This window comes from Erithacus rubecula (genome assembly GCF_903797595.1).
Source record: "Erithacus rubecula genome assembly, chromosome: 11".
Classification (NCBI taxonomy): domain Eukaryota; kingdom Metazoa; phylum Chordata; class Aves; order Passeriformes; family Muscicapidae; genus Erithacus; species Erithacus rubecula.
In genome coordinates this window covers 20,976,323-20,995,858 of record NC_136663.1, presented here as the reverse complement: position 1 = coordinate 20,995,858, position 19,536 = coordinate 20,976,323, and the positions used below count along the sequence as shown (strand labels likewise).

At 39.6% G+C, this 19,536-nt stretch overlaps 1 protein-coding gene across 8 annotated transcripts in view; it reads left to right on the top strand.

Moving 5' to 3' along the window:
• Positions 1-19,536, top strand: part of WDR33 (WD repeat domain 33) — a 70,144-nt gene that overhangs the window by 44,365 nt on the left and 6,243 nt on the right. For 3 of the 8 annotated variants that reach the window (XM_079315260.1, XM_079315259.1, XM_079315261.1), the window contains exons 8-13: positions 7,058-7,184; positions 7,765-7,919; positions 8,033-8,111; positions 8,609-8,719; positions 9,483-9,577; positions 9,786-9,925. In XM_079315260.1, the coding sequence (XP_079171386.1) occupies positions 7,058-7,184; positions 7,765-7,919; positions 8,033-8,111; positions 8,609-8,719; positions 9,483-9,577; positions 9,786-9,910 (692 nt within the window). In that variant the 3' untranslated portion in view covers positions 9,911-9,925. Of the gene's footprint in view, positions 1-7,057; positions 7,185-7,764; positions 7,920-8,032; positions 8,112-8,608; positions 8,720-9,482; positions 9,583-9,785; positions 9,926-10,450; positions 10,538-10,763; positions 10,904-11,256; positions 11,410-11,776; positions 12,821-16,451; positions 16,555-16,758; positions 17,222-17,320; positions 19,529-19,536 lie in introns of those variants that run through there. The other 5 variants (XR_013775479.1, XR_013775480.1, XR_013775477.1 and 2 more) reach the window with 3 other exon arrangements.

Sequence of the window (19,536 nt, the reverse complement as noted above, 5' to 3'; positions counted from 1 at the left end):
TTTCTTGTATGATATTTTTCTTAACATTAAATGTAAATGCCCTTGTAAATAAATATTTTCTGTCAATGAAAAGCAAGTGTGTTGCTGCTTTCAAAGTAGGCTGGCTAATTTTTTAACAGAAAAGAACATCTAGCCCCAGCTACTTTACAGGTAATGTAACCAGCAAAAGCAAAAAAAAAAAAAAATTGTTCCACCTTTAGGAATTAAAAAAGCTCCCCATTAATTCTTTGATAAGTACATGCAAAGAAATCATAAATAATATGCAGTGATAATTTTAGTAGATAAGTGGGCCTGAGTGCAAAGTAGAATCCAGTTTGCATTTCATAATTAATTTAACTGGGAGTGAAACCTGTCTTGGTCCTTGAACTCTGCTGCATTACTGCTAAGCACTCACATTTCTATTTGGAAAAAGAAGGTGTTGGAAATTTTAGCATAGTATCTCTTCTCTTTTGACACTTTCTGCCCTTTTGTCCCCTGTCATTTCTCCTGAGGTAGCTGAGCTTTCTGATGGCTTTTTTTGGAAGATCACTAGTGACTTTTTAAGTAGAAATAACAACTGCTGTATTGCAGTAAAGCATTGTGCTGCATCTAAAGCCTCATTGCTTAGGTGATCTCTGTGACAGAGCTGCTCTAAATGATATAAATGGGGGATTAAGTGCATAAAACTGGTGGTAAGTTGAAATACCTGGATGCTAATTAAGAAAATTTAGTGACATTTTAGTAATATTTTTACATACTAAGATAACTTAATTTTGATAATATGGTCAATCTAGATATGATGTAACTGTGTCTTATGGTTAGAAATCACTGGTCTCAGTCAGACATGTTTTGTCCTGATGTTTTACAGCATAAGTAACCTGATTAGGTGTAGGTAGTGGTAAAATTCAAAAATAAGTTCAGGAATTAGAAAAAAGGAAATATGTCTAAAAAGAAAGGTATCTTTAGAGTGTTTGTAAACTCTAGCATGAACATAGTCAATGATTAAAAACATGGACCTGACACCACAGATCTAAACTAGCAAGCATCTTCAGCTGTGTGATTGTTGGTTCTGTTCAAAACAATTCATTTCAGCTTTGGGAATTGTTCATCTTCAGTGAATGAAGAGTTTAAACAATCCCTCTCAGTTTAACATGTGCATACCTAAAACACTTGACCCTTCCTGAGCAGTTCCCAGGTACACTGGAACTCTGCTGCTTTTCTTCCCCTTGCTCTAAGCAAGGCCTTATAGAAGATGCTGCCACTGAATTGTGTAAAGAATTCAGATCACCACTTGCCTTTGCTGGCAATTACTTGTACTATAACAGCTTTTATTCATTATTCTGTACAGAGCATTTACCATTATCAAGCTATGCAAACACACAATTAGCATTGAATTTAAATTTTTTTGCCAGTTCATTAGGGTTTTGTAGAATTCAAGCTGTTCACTAATATAAATCTTGGATGAGCACATACAAATTCTAAATTGTTTTATGAAAACACTGATTACCTGTTCGGGGTAATCTTGGGGAAAATAATTTGTTTATCCACACTTGTTTCATTAGTGTTTAATGATTATTATTTTTCTTAACCTCCTGATTTCACAGCTGATAAACTGTGCTGTTACAAGAGCTTTTGTCTGGAAGAAATTATGATTACAGAAGTGTAAAAAAAGAAAATTATTTGTAAATTTTTAAACAAAGATGAGTTATGTCCCTTTCTGTTGCTGAATTAGTGGAATACTAAGGATTTAGAAGACATCCCCTGTAGGTAGATTAAAACTAGTAGCCTCTGCTGTCACAGAAGTTTAAAGTATGGTGGGAACATTATTATTAATCCAATGAAGACTGAAAGGAGCTTTTCCCTTAATTTATTATGCACCAACCTCCCACATTATGCTAAAAAGCAAAAGCTGGCTGTGTATCTCTAGGGGGAGGGTTTCTGTGATATTCATTCTTGAAGTGAAAAGGAAGTGCAAGAATTCCTAGGACACCTCTTGGATGAGGGCAGTTCACATAACTTGATAGGGCAAAGAACACAGAATTACTGGAATTAAATATAAACCTGCCCTTACTGCTGACCTGATCAGTGGGAACAAAACAGTACCCAGTTCTTTTAGGTGTTCAGTTCCTAACTGAGCTGTTCATGGAAGCAGGGAATTTTTGGGGAGTGGGTAACTGCAAGGTGACATTTTAAAATCCTGGAACAGACAGAATAATCTCATTTGCCTAATAGGCTGGAAGCAAATAATAAATTTAAATGAAATTATGTAGAAAACTTAGAATTCCTTTCTGCTAACATTGTTTCCATTATCTTTAACTGGCAGTTCTCTTTTCTGCCCCTTCTTCCTTGCCCTCTCTTTTTTGGGAGTGGTTGTTGTAATATCTAATGCTTCTCTGCAGATCCCTTGGAAATAGTCCAGTGCAAAGGTCCTGCTCTTTGAGATGTGTGGTGTTGTTTTGGGGACACAGTACAGGAAGGTGAATGTCAGTGTGTGGTGACAAAAAGGCTTTGATCTGACCAGGCTGGGTGGGGGACACACAACTCTGTTTACTCCCCATTTAAACAGCATAAAACAAATAGAATTCTAAATGAGAAACAGTATAATTGCAGTTAAATGATTGTTAATTCTTTAAAATAAAAGTAGTTATAAATGCCCATTTTCGTTGGAATGTGGGTATTAAAGTGTGAAGATGCTTTAAGACTGGCATCTTAACATGTGTCTATACATTCACATAATTGCTGAGAAGGATCTAGAAATTTTCCAGTATCATCTGTAAAATTCTCTTTGAATTTATGTGCATTTGAAATGGGGCACATCCCATAGGGAAAGAATATAAAACAGAAAAGTTAAGCTGCAGCAATAAACCTCATGTATCTATGATTGCTATACACAGTTGCATTATAAAATATATGGTGATTTTGTAGACTGTAATACAAAGTGTTTGAAACCAACTTTTTTTGCACTGTAAGCTATATTAGGAAAATCATAAATGCAGAAATTAGTGTGAGGAGGGGGAAAAAAACCATGTCCTTAATTTATGTGTATTTTTCAGACTTCTGACATGCTTGATTTGATCAAATACCATTACATATAGTCTATTTATAGCTTGTTGTGTCTTTCACTGGCCAGAATTTCTGTTCAGTGTCTTTTAAAGAGCAACCTTTTAAAGAAATTGGCTTGAAGTACTAACAATCAGTATTTTAATTAAGAGGATTGTGACTAAGGGCACTCAAAACATTCATTATGCTTGTGAAAGGTAGGGAGCTACTTTTGTGTCTGAGCTTTTTAAAGGTGCTACATGTGCCTTTGTTTATCTGCAAATTTTTTAGTGGTTGGGAAAAGTTGTAGTAAGTAAAACCAACAAGTTTATGCTCAGACATTCACTCATGATTTTAAATGAGTTGGTTTTCTCAAAAATCTTTGCCTTCAGTCATTCATTTTGGTTGGTTTTATGTGCCTTCCATTGCCACAACTCCTACACAATTCACACATTTCACTTCATTTATCCCTAAAGCATCCCTACAAGACAGGGAGTTGATAATAAGGTCTGTGCAAAGGAGCAGGAGTTGTTCAGTGAAGAATTCTCACCCTGCAGCTCAGAGCAGAGAGGCAGATATGTGTGTGTGACTGTTGAAATTACTGAGCAAAATCTGCTGTCAGCAAACAGGGAATGTAAACTGCAGAGATTTGCATCAATTAAGGTTTTCTGAGCTTGGTGTTTGGGGACAATGGGGTTTTGTACCAGAGGAGAGGCTGATTCCCAGCACTAAGAACTGAAAACAACTGTGAAATAAAATCTGTGAGGGTGCTTTTTCTCTGGAATGTTATTTTAAATGTATTTTCTGCATCATGTGTCTCATTACAGATAATAGTGTGTGCATCTCTCAGCAGAAAGAAGAAAAAGCAATGTACAACGTCAGTTGCTTTAATTTTAAAAGAAATTAAGAAAGGTCTGATTAGATGATGCTATTCAGTTATTTTGGTTATGTAAATGTTCTAAGTTAGTTCATCCCTTGTGAATAGTTTATTTAAAGTATAGTTGTTGTAGGGAAAAATTTATTTTCTCTTTAGGAAGCTTCATTGCATTAGGAATGCAAAGCTAAGTGTGTGATGATCCCCTTTCTGCAGAGCTGTGGCTGAGATGGCTCTGTTGATGGCAGGATGCATCACTGGTTAGATTGCAAAGGAGGGTCTCAGTTTCCCCTCTGCTGCCATAAGCCAGAGCACACTGGTTGAAAGACTGCTCTCTGCAGGAAATACCAATTTACTACCTGTTTAATCATACAAAGATTACAACGATTATGTTTTTAAATATGATAATAAGTATGTAAGTATATAATTATAAATTTGATAAGTACCTGTGGTTTATCTGCTCTGGTTACAAGTTCTGAGTGTGCTGGCATCTTCCCCTGCCTCTCAGCCCTGTGCTGTCACTGCCTCTGCCTTTGGAAGGCTTTGAAAGGCTGGGTGCTTCAATTGCTCTGTTTCATTCTAAAGCCTCCCCATTCTGAGCCTTGTTTTTCTCAGGGTAGATATTCATGTTTGGGCTGGCTTAACTCAAAAGAGCCTAAACCAGGGCCTTGCACAGGTTGAGCTGTCACCCAGAGATGGCATTTCACCAGCATCACTTGTTTTCTGGGTACAATCTTTTCCATCAAGCACAGTTAGCTCTGTGTCTCCCTGTGCTTTTCCATTGCTAATTGTCTTTATTTCAGTCCTTGTGGGTAGGGGATTTTTATGGTTTTGCAGGGCTTTGTTTATTTTATATATCAATGATAGTACTTAAGCATTCTAGTCTGATCACATTTTCATACAGTTCAACCAAGTATTAAATTTAATGGAGTGTTTTTCTGTAAGGGCCTTGAATTGCAATCTCCTCTCTTTCCCTGGGGACTGCATGATAGCAACAACCTAGAGAATATCCTTAGCTGGAAATCTGCAAGCATGGATTCCCCTCCCCTGTGGAGGGGGGAGCACTTTCTCCCTTACTCCTGGCTGAATTGTTGCTTCCAAATAAACACTGGGAAGCAAGGTTTGTTCAGCATTCAGCTTCACGTTTTAGTCAAGAGATTTGGTCATAGCAAATGCAGACAGACAGTGCCTGTCATTTCTTTCTGCATTAGAAAGCCAGAGAGGAAGGAAACATTACATCTCAGAGTGCTTCTGTTGGCAGCCCAGACCACCAGAGAACATTGATGGTCTTGGCAATTTGGGGATCTTGCTGAACATATTCCAAAGACAGTTCTGCCTGCTGTGGCTGGAAAGGAGTTGGGTTCCTTCATCTATATTGTCAGTCAATTCTTACAGTTGTTCCCATATATTTGCCAAGGCTGGATTCATTTCTTCTTTGGTCAAGACCCTCTTCCCTGTCTGTCCTGTCCTCTAGAGAAGAGGAAAGTTGCACTCACTTGAGAGTGCTCTCTATGTGTTATCAATTTGCTTCTATTTTCAGATACAAGTGTATTCCTTATTCTGATGCCAAAAGATTTTTGCATGTTATATATTTTTCATATATTTGTAGCTCTGTAGACTGTTAGTATATAGTTATATAGCTTCTTAGCTTAGCTATTCTTAGCTATAGCATTCTGTACTTTTACAGTACTTTGTTAGACAGACACATTCCTGAAATCCCATTTTAATCTCATTTCTTCAGTGAACCAAGGCATTCTTCTACTTCCCCATGTATGTAGATATAAACAATGTGGAGCTAGGAGAAAGGGGAGAGGCTTCAGTAAGAGGCAGAACCAAGGGAGGAATTACTTCATTAACTATACTTTTAATTGGGGATTCTTGTCAATTATGCTAATTTGGTAAATTTATAACAGTGTCAGCCCTGTATCACAGGTGCATTCTGCTATGCTTTTCCATAAGTGCACCTGAAGGCTCCTTCAATAAACAGTAATTGCTTGTATCCTTTTAAACCTTGGCTGGTGATTTCAGGGCTCAGGAAGGTAGCAATTCTAATTTGATTTTTCTGTGGCCTCAGAAAAACTGATACTTATTTTTAATGTCTTGTCAAAGTGACATCTGTGTTATGACAGCTCATGCTGTTTAAACTTCCATGGTGCAGTGTGTAGCAAAGCAGTCTGTGTGGGAGCTGTCTGACTTGATGGGAAACCTTAGTCTTTCCTGGAGCATGCTCCCATTCTTCTATTCCATTTATGACCTCAGTGGCTTCATGTTGCAGGCAGAGCCTCCTTTCTCAAATTGCTTTTTTCTTCAGTTACTGCATGCTGCCTCATTTTCTGGGATGGACTATTGCTGTTGGCCTTCCCTTGAAGTGGGCTGGTTTGGAGGGAGATTGGAGAAAGAAATCATTGTTTGTTATTTCTTCTCTGAATTCTTATAGTTAACCTCAGAAACCTCATTTTCTCATGCAGCAGGAACAGGCCTTTTGGGGTTTTTTAATGGCTTTTAGCTCATCTGAAGAGCACTGATTCTCTCTCAAGGTCAGTCAATTTAAAAGGAAATTATATCACAAGGGTTTTTCTTTGCTAACTCTTGAGCCTTGGGAAAACCTGAATCCCTGTAAACTGGTAAGAGATCACATCTCATAAGGTTTCTATTCATCATATACTAATTTAGTTTCCAGATCCATTATATAATTTCTTTGCTTATTTTCTGACAGGACAGCAAAAGGATAGTACTGATAGGATGGGAACAAATAGGTATTTGCTTTATATGTCTACAGTTTTTCACTGAAAGTGAAGTGTCACAGAATCATTTTACCTCACCACCTCCATATGAATGCTCCATCAGTTGCTACATTTAAAATACTGTGAAGTTGTATAAGGCCAAAGTCTAAAGGAAAGATTACCAACTACCAATTTAAGCAGAAGCTTCCTAGATAATTTTTCCAGTGAGCTTCATTTGAGGGCATAATCTGAGGAGAAAATTCTCCCATTAATTAGTGGAAGGAAGGCAAGCTAAATAGCTTGTAAAATATTTAGTTTATGTTTTGTAACCTGTGCTCTGTGATGTTTTTCATTCAGTTTCATATTAGTTATAAGGTATGCACTCTGTAATTTTTCAGTGTCTGTGAAATCTCAGAATGGACAATTTTTGTCTTCTTAACAGGCCATGGTGCAGATGTGAAATGTGTTGACTGGCATCCAACAAAGGGATTGGTTGTTTCAGGAAGTAAAGATAGCCAACAGCCCATCAAGTTCTGGGATCCAAAGACTGGCCAGAGCCTTGCCACACTGTAAGTGCTTAACCATAGACTTTTGATTTGCTCAAATATAAGCTAACTTTATAAAATATTTTTTTCTTAATTCCCTTCTTAGCTCTTTTCCTCACAATTTTTTTTTGCCATACACAGTTGCTTCAAACATGAAGTTAGTGCTTTAGCTGTGCCAGAAAATCCAGAGATTAAATGAAGACAATTCTGTATCTGGAAAATTGAGACTTTAATATTCATTATTTAAATTTCCTTTGTTCTTCTTTACAGTCAGTCTAGTCACAGAGTTCTCATTCAGACTGAGATAGGGAAAAACAAACGAGGTGTTTCATCTGGCTGATGAAAGCTTTCTTATCTGCAGTAGAAACATGCACAGTAACTGGATACTGTCTCAGGGAGTGCTGTCAGTTGCTTTGCAGTACGAAAGGCCAGGATCAAAGCATAGAGCCTTTGCACAGAGAGCCCCAGTGTTCTGCTTAAGTAGCTGGAACTGCCTTGTTATTTATTGACCTGAATGTCTGTGACTGGCAAATGACACATTTTTACCTGTTTCTAAGAAATCAGTTTCATGACAAACAATCTTTCTGTTTCTCTCTGCTTGCAGACATGCTCACAAAAACACAGTGATGGAGGTGAAACTGAATCTCAATGGCAACTGGCTGCTGACAGCTTCTCGTGACCATCTCTGTAAACTCTTCGACATCCGGAACCTCAAAGAAGAACTTCAGGTCTTCAGGGGTCATAAGAAAGAGGCCACAGGTCATCATTTTTTTTCATTTGCTGTTATTAAGCTTAGATTAAGAATTAAAATTACTTCCATTCATTAGAAATCCTAGTATTACACCTCTGATGGTGGCTGATGTGTGTTTCAGCTGTGGCCTGGCATCCTGTTCACGAAGGGCTGTTTGCCAGTGGAGGGTCTGATGGCTCCTTGTTGTTCTGGCATGTTGGGTAAGTGGCATTCTCATCAGCACATTGGGAAGATGTTGGTCAGCTGTGCAAGCTGTTAGACATAACACAAAATACCTCTTTACCCCTTTGGGTCTTTATTTAACCTGCATATTTATGACAATAGTTTTTCTCTGTATCTGAGGAATTTGTTATGTGCTTCATTTATGAAGTTGTCCTGTAGAAATGTGCTTTAAAGGATACAATTGCTTGCACAAAACCAGCCATGTGTTGAGATGGTGATGAATGGCTGAAACTCCTGGTTTCTTAAAGCTTGTTCTGAGGTGCTGTAATTGTTTTGGTTTTAAATGTACAGTTAAAAATCCCTGCATTACTGAACTGCCTATTAAAACCATGGGGAACAATCAGTTCACCCAGTAGAAAATTTGGCAAAATATTGGCTAGAGGATGAACAGCAGCTGAATAGCAGAAGTTTACTGTTGTAGCTGTAGGAGACATTGAACTGTGTATGATTATTTTTTTGGTTTTTAATGTATCAGGGTTGAGAAGGAGGTTGGTGGAATGGAAATGGCCCATGAAGGAATGATCTGGAGTCTGGCATGGCATCCCCTTGGACACATTCTGTGTTCAGGCTCAAATGATCACACCAGGTAATTTCAAGTATTTAAAGAGATGGTCTAAAGGAATGTATTTACTTTTAGAAGCTAGAACACCATTTGGCATCAGTGAATAAATAGATTGGGATGGTTCTGTTACACAATCAGTGGCCAAAGCAGAGACACAACCTACATTGATAGGAAGCACTAGATGGCACTGACTTTTTATGTTACAAGGTAGAGTCTGACCTCTTGATTTTGGTTGGTGGGAGCTTTTAAATCCACTGAAGAAATGTTTAAAAAAAGAATTTTTGTCATTTCTTGCTGAATAAATACTGTTATCTCCACAGCAATTTTTCCTGCAGATCATCTATTGGTCATGTCTTTTCACATTGCAGACATGTTCAGAGGCTGTAGTTTGTGTTTTTAGGTTGGACATGCTATAAACATAGTGTATTTTATAAATGCAGTAATTTTTTGTGGGTGCGTGTGTATATTTAGTGTATATGAAGAATATATTTGAGCAAGAAGGTTTGGAATGGACTAGAAAAATTGCTTTTCAGGATCTGATGTTGAAGCCTTGTACTTACTTACACCCATTACACTTTGAAGTATCTTCTAACTTGTAACTACGTAATTAATTTATTTTTGGCTTGAAGCTCATACACTGTGTCGAGATTTGGAGCTGAACTTGATTTAGTAAGAGTTGAATCCTTATATAATCAAGATACTATACTCTAAATCAAAGAACTAATTAGATTAAAAGTTGTTAGTGCTCTTGACCCCTTAATGAGATCATATAACTTCCTTTTGACAGCAAGTTTTGGACTAGGAATCGACCTGGAGATAAAATGCGAGATCGTTACAACTTGAACCTGCTGCCTGGGATGTCAGAGGATGGTGTGGAGTATGGTGAGGCATTTTTCATCAATATGGAGGGAAGAGGATTGGGGTCAGGAACAGGCCTAGCTCAGTAGGTGACACTTTGTGGGTAAGGTGAGGAAGCAGAATTATAGCACTGGGGACCACTTGAGCACAAATACATTTTCTAAGGATGATTTTACTCCCTGTGTTATCAGTAATCATCGTTCCAATAATGGGTTTTCTTCTGTTTCCACAGCTCCAGGAGGTAAGACCTGCTCTGTCAATCACAGGAAGGAGGTTTGGCTCTCCCTCTTGCAATGTCTCCAGTTTACTTTTCTATATGAAAACTTCATCTGTTGTGAAGGCTTCCCACATTCCTGAACTGCAACAGGAAAAGCAATAAGAACTTTACTAAAACATTTAAATTTTACTCTGTTCTTAAGGATTTATCTCAATAATTTTAGGCTGCTCAGGATTGCCCAACTCAATGGTGTGCCTCAACCACTTGTAGTTGCATGTTTCTTCAGATTTTTGATTATTTGAGGTTTTTTTTGGGGGGGGGGTGGTTAAAATGCAGCACTTTAATAAAACTTAGATTTTAAAATACATAGATTTGTTATAACAAAAATAGTACTGGTTATGGGTTATTATTTCTTTTTCTGAGCTTCTACTCTAAATGTAACCTTCCTGAAAAGACACGGTTTCTCACCTTTTGGGGTGTATTTATGAATCTGAACTTGCAATTCTTTTAATATCCTGTAATTCATGTATGAAACTAAATTGTGACCTACCAGTTGTAAAATATCTATTTACTATTGGAATATGATACTAATGGTAAAAGCACGTGTCAATCCAAAGGGATAAAATAGTAATGTAAAGAACAATTTTCTGAGTATAAATCTATATTGTTTTTTTCTCTAGATGATCTGGAGCCCAACAGCCTGGCAGTTATTCCTGGGATGGGAATACCTGAACAGTTGAAAATAGCCATGGAGCAGGAGCAGATGGGTAAGTAATAGCTATGGGGAAGCTTTCTCCTGAGCAGCCCAGATACTGTGTGACTTCTTTTTCATTCTTTTCATATTCTTTGGGAGCACAGATGCTCTTTCCTAAAGTTCTGGGTTGTGCATATTTGCCATGTAAAGAAGGATGAGCTGAAAACCTCTGTGAAAAAAAATAAAGGATCTTTGTGTAAGCCTGCATTGCTCTGACTGTTTGTTTCCTGGTGCCAAAGGGAAAGATGAGTCCAATGACATTGAAATGACAATCCCAGGACTGGATTGGGGAATGGAGGAAGTAATGCAAAAGGACCAAAAGAAAGTGCCACAGAAAAAAGTTCCCTATGCAAAACCAATACCAGCACAGTTTCAGCAGGTAAATACCTGATACACAGTGAACAGAACCTATTCTTTTCCCAATTTCAATAAGTGTGTATCTTTTGAAATGTTTTGGATTTTCGGTATCAGCTCTCCTGTACCAACACCCAGTGCAATTTACCACAGTAGCTACTTTAATTACAATTTAAACATAAAATATTTTATTAAATACCTTCTATCTTGTATCTGTACCTGGAAAAAACTTATAAGATATGGAAGTTTTATTCAGCATTGTTTTTACTTTCAAGTATCCATTCTACAAAATGTTTCAGCATATCCTTTCTCATTGAGCAATGTGTTGCACACACATTGTTCTACAGAATTTAATCTTGTGTTTCCTAATGTTTATAGGCATGGATGCAAAATAAAGTTCCTTTGCCTCCCCCACCTGAGCCATTGAATGACAGAAAGGAGGATATTAAGCTGGAGGAGAAAAAGAAATCACAGGCAGAGATTGAGCAGGAAATGGCAGCACTTCAATATACAAACCCACAACTCCTGGAGGTATGTGTGGAAGCACAGGGATTTACAAGTTTGCTTTAATCCTTTCTATGACAGACTTGGGCTTCAGCACTAAAGTGAGCAGCTTCCTGCTGCAGTTTCACCTGTTTGGCTGTTTTCACCTTTTTAGAAGAAATGTAATTGAACAGGATGTTGCACTTAATGCATGAGGATGTGAAACCCTCACCGAGGCCCCACATCTCAGTTTACCAGGGGGTCTCTTGAGTTAGTAATCTCTTTAATTAGTTATTTCTGTTAATTACAAGAAAAGCATTCTCAAATTCCTGTGAAATGGGATGACTGCTTCTGATTTTTAGTTGTAACATACTTCTGTGCTTAGTTGATTTTCTGTGTCTCTTTTTTTAAACAGCAACTGAAAATTGAGAGACTTGCACAAAAGCAAGCTGAGCAAGTGCAGCCACCACCCCCAGGAGGATCTCTCCATGGACCTCAGCCTTTCCCAGGGCAAGGCCCAATGTCACAGATGCCTCAAGGGTTTCAGCAGCCCCTTCCACCTCAGCAGATGCCAATGAATATGCCTCAGATGGGACCTCCTGGTCCACAAGGACAGTTCAGACCTCCAGGACCCCAAGGACAAATAGGACCTCAAGGTCCATTACACCAAGGAGCTGGAGGTCCACAAGGGTTCATGGGACCACAAGGACCTCCAGGCCCCCAAGGGCCTCCACAAGGAATGCCACGGCCTCAGGATTTACATGGACATCAAGGAATGCAGAGACATCCGGGCCCCCATGGGCCAATGGGGCCAGGTCCACAGGGTAATGCCGGCCCCCAGGGACACTTGGGACCGCAGGGCCTGCCTGGGTCTCAGACTCACCTGGGGCCACAGGGCCCCCCTGGCCCACAAGGTCACCTGGGCCCTCAGGGTCCCCCTGGAGGGCAAGGAATGCAGGGGCCACCTGGTCCACGAGGAATGCAAGGACCTCTTCCTCACGGCATGCAAGGAGCCCCGGGATCTCAAGGGATGCAGGGCCCCATATCTCAAGGGCCTTTGATGGGACTTAATCCAAGAGGGATGCAGGGTCCACCAGGACCCAGAGATAACCAGGGACCTAATCCACAAGGGATGATGATGGGTCATCCACAAGAAATGAGAGGTCCTCATATGCAAAGTGGTTTGCTAGGACACGGTCCGCAGGAGATGCGGGGCCTTCAGGGACCCCCCCCTCAAGGCTCCATGCTGGGGCCACCACAAGAAATGCGTGGGCCACCTGGTCCCCAGGGCCAGCAGGGACCCCCACAAGGCTCCTTGGTGGGGCCTCAAGGAAACATGCAAGGACCTCAGGGACAGCCCAACCCTTCCAGGGGGCCGCATCCTTCCCAGGGCCCTCTGCCCTTCCAGCAGCAGAAAACGCCTCTGCTGGGGGACGGGCCTCGTCCCCCCTTCAATCAGGTACGTGGGGGTCTTTGGAGCAAGGGGAGCATTCACAATGTGCCAAGAGAGGCTGCCTGTGCAGTAGAAATACACAGCAGGGGCTGAGAGAATGCAGCTTGGCTATTCCTTGCAGGACTGAGGCCTCAGGAAAATTGAAGTGGTAATAAAAAGGGTTCTGTAGCTTGGAAAGAGCAGAAGGTGTCCCTATCCATGGCAGGGGGATCTTTAAGGTCACTTCCAACCCAAACTGTTCATGATTCTCTGACAGGTAACTGTGGAAAAGGGATTATTGGGAATAGTAGTACAGAAACCAGTCTGCTATGAAAATATGTAACTTTAAGAAAGACTACTTTTTTTTTTTAATTAAACACACTGATCTATCTTAAGTGAGGTATTTCCTGGAGAGTAGACTAATAAAAGTCAAATTTCAAGCAACTGAACATAAGAAAAGTCATATGTATTAATTAAAGCAAGGTGTTGCCAACTGTCAGTTGTCCAGAGTAGTTAATCCAAACTATGGGATGGATTTGCCATAGATGCTGACACACCTGGAACCAGCTTAGGTCTGGCTGCACTTAACAGTTGATTCTAAGTGGGGAGGGATACAGAGGGACACAGCACTTCCATTTTCTGCTCTACTACACATCACACAGAGCTCTCTGTGGTTATTGCCTCTCCTAAGTTCCTAACTGGAGAGCACCAGTTCTGTACTTTGTCTCAACTTTCTTCAGTTCTAGGTGAATTTTAAAAGGAAAATTTGGAAAAAAAACCTACTTGACTGAAAAAAGTGTGGTGTGTTTTTTAACCAGAATTGTCTTTTTTAGACTTGCACACAATAGTTTCTGTCAAAACTTTAGACATGCAGAGTACTTAATGTATAGTCCAGTACCAATCACAATGAGGAACTGAATATTCAAATGAGCTTAGCTCAGGGATTCCTTTCAGATTGAAGCAGAGCAGCCCACAAGTTGTGGGTTTATTTGAATATTTTTTTCCTTACAAATCAGTAATTCTCTCCAGAAGGCTGTTAATGTGCCAGTGTTGCTGAGATTTCCAAAGTATCCAAGTTACACAAACAGTGTTGGATCCCCAACTGTGTAACTTAAACCAGCAGAGTTGTTTCTTATTGCTATGGCAGGGAGACTCATTTTTCTTTGAGAACAATTACCATGTTTGTGGAGGGCTGTCCTTGTCTGCCCTTGCCACTGACACTGTTTGGAATTCAGTAGGCTGCTTTTGACAGGTGGTTGGTTATTTTCTTTGGATACTGCTATCTTAAAGGCTTTTACAGATACTTTAAAAATTACATAGTGAGGTGTTTTAGACTATTCTACCTTCCTTGTGCTGCACCTTTAGTATGGTGATGGCTTTTAAAAATTATTGTATTTTCAAATTCATAATGTCATAAGGTTTTGCTCCATTTTACTTCTTTGTAGTATGAATACAGTAGTAATTCCTGTTTGAAAAAGCCCAATCTGTGATTTTTTAAATTTTTTTAACAATAGACTTTAGTTTGTTTTGTGTTCTGGATTTGGCTTTTTTCTTCTGTAAATTTGTACAAATCACTTGTCTTCCTTTCCAGTAGCAGTAGTGTGTGAATATCTGCTTCATTAAGGGTTTGTGACATTAATACACAACAAATATACATAATTGTAAGGGTTAATCTCCATATGAGATATCACTGTTACCTGCACTGGCTGTACCCTGGAAGCAGAGATTTGCTGGGATGCACAAGGCCATTTTCAGCTTTTAGTAAAGTACCTCTTTCTAAACTCTGCATATTTTCCAGTTCAAGCAGTTTGAGGCCTGGGATTAATTTGAAACAAAAATCCCATGAAAATGCAGATCTAGGGCTCTGTGTTCACAGCTTGGTAAAGCACAGTTTGTTTGTAATCAAGGTTTCTGCCAAGGAGAGTTATTTACTGAGTGCTAAAAACTGCTGCTTTGGTTAAACACTTCCATAAATGGAAGAAGTTCCATAAAATTTATTTTAAGCAAGCATCTGCTAAATATATGGGAAATCCTGGAACTCCAGCAGGGTTTTGGTCAGGAACAGCAGAATCACTGTGATAGCTGGCTCTTACCTAATCAGAGGATGGATTTGTTCTGGACTCAAGTCAACATTCCATCACTAGGAAAATATTTTTGGGGATTTTGGTTTGTTTGGTTTTGTTTTGTTTTGTTTTTTTAATGGGCATTAAGCCAGATCTTTTATTTTGCTTATTTTTCCAACATTCTTACAAAATTACTCAATGCAACTATTAAGTTTGTAGTACATATTTGTGTGCTTTCTTGTGTTTATCACCTACATTGCAGTTGAATATAAATTTTTAATTTAAAATGATATTTCAAGATGTGATGAAGTAAATGCACAAATACACTTTCTGCTTCTCTGCAACCAGAAAAAAAAAGGTAGTGTTTCTCCAAAATAAATTTAGAGCATTAAAATTATTTCACTTTGATTCATGGAGAAGTTAAGCAGTGTTATGGTCCAGTGATTGCAGGAGTACAGGTCTTTAAATATTTCCAGGCTGCAGTCTGGAGGGGTTTTAACAAGTCAGTGTGAAGGCCAAGTCTAAATCTTGCATACTTGACATGTCTAGGAAAAAATTACATTTTTAGGGTTTCTGGTAAGGGTTTTTGGTCATGTCAGCATAAGCAAGCTTTGTATTGCAGTCCTGCAGGTTTCAGCTCTGTCTGGTTCATATTTTTGTTATTGGATTTTATAGCTGCAGTGTAAATTCTGTACATGTCCCTTTTCAGTTCCAGTCAAGCACAAACTCCAAATGAGGACTTTTTGTCAGGCCTGTGCTGTTGGAAGGCAGAATCAGAGCATTGTCCAAACACAGTTTTCTAACCAGTGTCACCATAGCAGGTCCTATAAATTTGGTACCTGTCAAAATCTTTGATGAGTCTATGACAGCAGCTGAATTTAAAAAGCATTGTTTTATTCTTTAAAATTCACAAAATGATACAAAATACCAAAAGGCACTTAATATGCTTTTTTTCCCCTTGGGATCACATAAAGCACACAAAACTCTGCCCACTCTGATTTTTTTAATCCTAAATGAAGAAAAATGAACTTTGCTATCATGTTAAAATTAAAACTCATGTATTTCCATATTAACAGCTTGCAAAAGTTTAGAAAAGGGGTTCTCTTATGGCCCTGTTGTTGTTCTTCATCCCAACATTCTTGATACTTTTATATATATATAATTTCTGGTTTTTGTTCATTTCTAAATGAAGTCTTTGGTCTGTGAAGCTCTTTAACTGCCTATAAATCAGTACCTGGTAAATTTTTCAAACAAATTTACACATTTTCCTCATCTAGAGGAATAGAATATTTGTATCAAATACTCAATAAATTCAATACATAGTTACAGAATATTCATACTCTGAAAGAATATGAACTTTATCATCTTTGGCTGTAGCAGGTAAAATGTGGATACCTGAAATGCTGTTTCCTATAAAATGGTGTTTCTCAGTGACTGAAGCATTACTGAGGCTGAAACCATTGGAAAATGAGCTGTTTCTGTTGTACAGTCTGTGCAGATACAGATTTTATGGGAAGAAAATTGTTTTGCACTTTTACAAAAATGTTTAATTACACATGGCAATTCACGTGGCTTTTCTTCTTACATGCTCACAGGATGGCCAGAACCCAGGTCCTCCTCCTCTGATACCAGGCCTGGGGCAGCAAGGAGGACAAGGTCGTCTGGGCCCTCACAACCAAGGTCCTGGCCTTAATAAAGGTAATGAATTCTATTGCCTGTCCTGTGAGGGGCTGTGCCAGTGCAGTGCACCCAGGGGGAAATGGCTGGGAGAACAGCTTCCATGGATGTGGGCTGGCATACACAGGAAAGGATTTCCCAGAAAGCCTGTTGAACATGAAAGGTATCCCAAATGCTTTGTAGAAGCGTCTGAAGTTGTTGCTGATGCTGTGTTTGTCCCCGAAGGCGATGCCCGCGGGCCCCCCAACCATCACCTGGGCCCGCTGTCGGAGCGGCGGCACGAGCAGAACAGCGGCGGCCCCGAGCACGGGCCGGACAGGGGCCTGTTCCGCGGGGGGCAGGACTGGAGCGACGGCAGGGACGGCAGGGGCATGCCCGACAGGCGCGGCCCTCACCCCGACTTCCACGACGACTTCGAGCGGCCCGACGACTTCCGCGACGACTTCCACCCGGACAAGAGATTCGGCCATCGGCTGCGGGAGTTCGAGGGGAGAGGAGGCCCCCCGCTGCAGGAGGAGAAATGGAGGCGAGGCGGACCTGGGCCTCCCTTCCCTCCTGACCACAGGGAATTCGAAGGAGGCGGTTCCAACCGTGGGCCTCCCGGTGCTTGGGAAGGACGGAGACCTTCGGATGACAGATACCCACGGGATCCTGAGGAGGCGCGCTTCCGAGGCAGGCGAGATGAGAGGTAAGAATAAATCCGTTTCTCTTTCTTGGGTTGAAGGGTAAATGGAGGGAACCCTTTTATTCCTGGTTTCCTTTTCATTAAGGAGTCTATCTGTTTCAGATTTATAAACTGGAAACCAATAAGGAAATGAAAACTCTAATATACCTGAGTATAGAGTCCATAAAAATCATTCAGTAATAGAAGAAAACTTGAAAAATGGTCATTGTACACAGCAGCTTCCATGTCTTTAAACAGTAAGTAAAGAGAAGGGGGAAAGTTTGTAGAGAAGATCCAGTGACACAGGATGAAGACCTGAGACCGTTTTGATGAAAATTGAGAGGAGACTTAAAGGTTAAAGTGACAAACTTTTGAACACTAGAAGTGGATTTTGAGATTCTGTCTCCAGTCACAAACTACAGCATGACTGTAGAGACTGTAGGATGAGATGCAATGTCCTTGTAAGGAGCAGGAACAATGATCTGACTGCCAGATAGAAGGGACAGAGTCACAGCATCTGTTGGACTGTCGAGACTATTTTTTCATGCGTTTGCTTGTAGAAATTTTATTTCTCTATCTGACTTATTTCTTAATGCCAAGTGAAGAACTCAAAAATAATCCGATTTACAGCAATGTCCTTGTCATTGCTCGCAATCTCCGAATAAATCACAAAGGGATAAATTTATTTTTAGCTGCCAATATAAATATGGAGGAATTAATGCTGTCTCTGAGATTAACTATCAGCAAAATTGCTCCAGATTTATGTTAGTTTAATTAAGTGAAATTTGGCCTCCAAGGTCTATGCCTCTCACTGACCACCAACCCTCTATGTATAAGAATGTGTGCTTGTACAAATATGCTGTGGTCTCCACATAATGTGAATTTTGTGTGTTTTAGTTGCCTTTTTAATCATTTTCTTACATTCCTTTTACTTTGCATCTATACAGCTCTTCTTTTAGCTATTTTCTACCTAGCTCTGTAAGATGTAACTTCCTTTTGTGTGAAGAGTATGAAAAGAAATGAACTGTAACTAAAAGAAGGTAACAATTAAAGCCATTTTTTAAAAGTAAAGCTAGAGAAAATCCAGTTGGATGGTCCAGTGGTCCAATGGTCTGCATCACAGAACTCTAAGAGACACAGCAGACAAGACTTTTAGAAGCTCAGTGGAGATTTTTCAAATCTTATATTAAATGCTTAGGGACTGGAAAATATTTTATTATGGTCCTGATTTTAAAAAAAAAAAGTTTCAGGAAGGGAAACAAGAACCTTGTGACCTGTAAATCTAAGTATTTTATTTATCAGAGTACAAGTGTTTGCCCAGAAAGTTTGAATTAAATGGCACAGGGCTCTAAAAGGCTCACTGTGCTTGTAAATTTGATGATTTTCTTGGAATGAAGGTGAACTAGATGCCATTTACTGCAGATGCTGTGGTGGACTTAATCCCAACCATTTGTTTAGCTGACTTGGTTTGAAACTAAGATTGTAACTGGTTTGATCAAGCATGAGAGGCAAATGTGTGTATGTGTGTTTCTCTCTAATTTCCCATCCTTTTCATCCCTGTCCTGTTCTTACTCTACCTGTGCATATCAACATGATGCTTCTACTGCAGAGACCTGCCTCTTCCTGCCTGCTAATCTGCACAGTGTGTAGTTGTGTACAATAAGGTCCTAGGCCTCGGGGAAGAAGATGTGAGAGCAGTCAAACAGGAACTGAACCCGATGCAAGGCAGGGTTTGATGTGTGACTGATGTGAAAAGGCAAATAAGGATATCCATAACACAATATTAGGAGCTGTGGCTGTGTCAGGCATAGGTATCGTAGATTTCAAAACTCAGCTGTGTCCCTGAGTTGCCTGAAATAGGAAAGGCCCTGTTCCTGCAGCCCTGGGGCCTCTTGTTGAAAATCTTGGTGATTTCCAAGCTAAGTCAAATCACACCATATCAGTATTAAAGCAGGAGGCCCTCTAAGAAACCTCTAGAGGACTGTGCTGTTTCAAGGCTAAACAATATTGCTCTGTGATTATTTGAACCATTTGTACCTGAAACTGTTGAGTTTGTTTTCCCAAACCATCCAGGTTAATGTGAATGGTTCATGGGCCATACAAAGCACTCCTCCATCCACTGTTGTACCTGTACAGGCACAGCAGCCTCCTCTCTGTATTGTGTTTGTTTTCTGGGAGGTGGAGACAGACCTATTGTTTTTTATTAAAAACAATGTAAAAGTTTAAAAATATTGTATTGTGTTATGACTACTGTTAAAATATTTAAATTTGTAATTAAAAGGTTAATGTTGTTAAAATTCTAAATAAAAGTATCTAAAGTTTTGCTTGTAATAGGATGC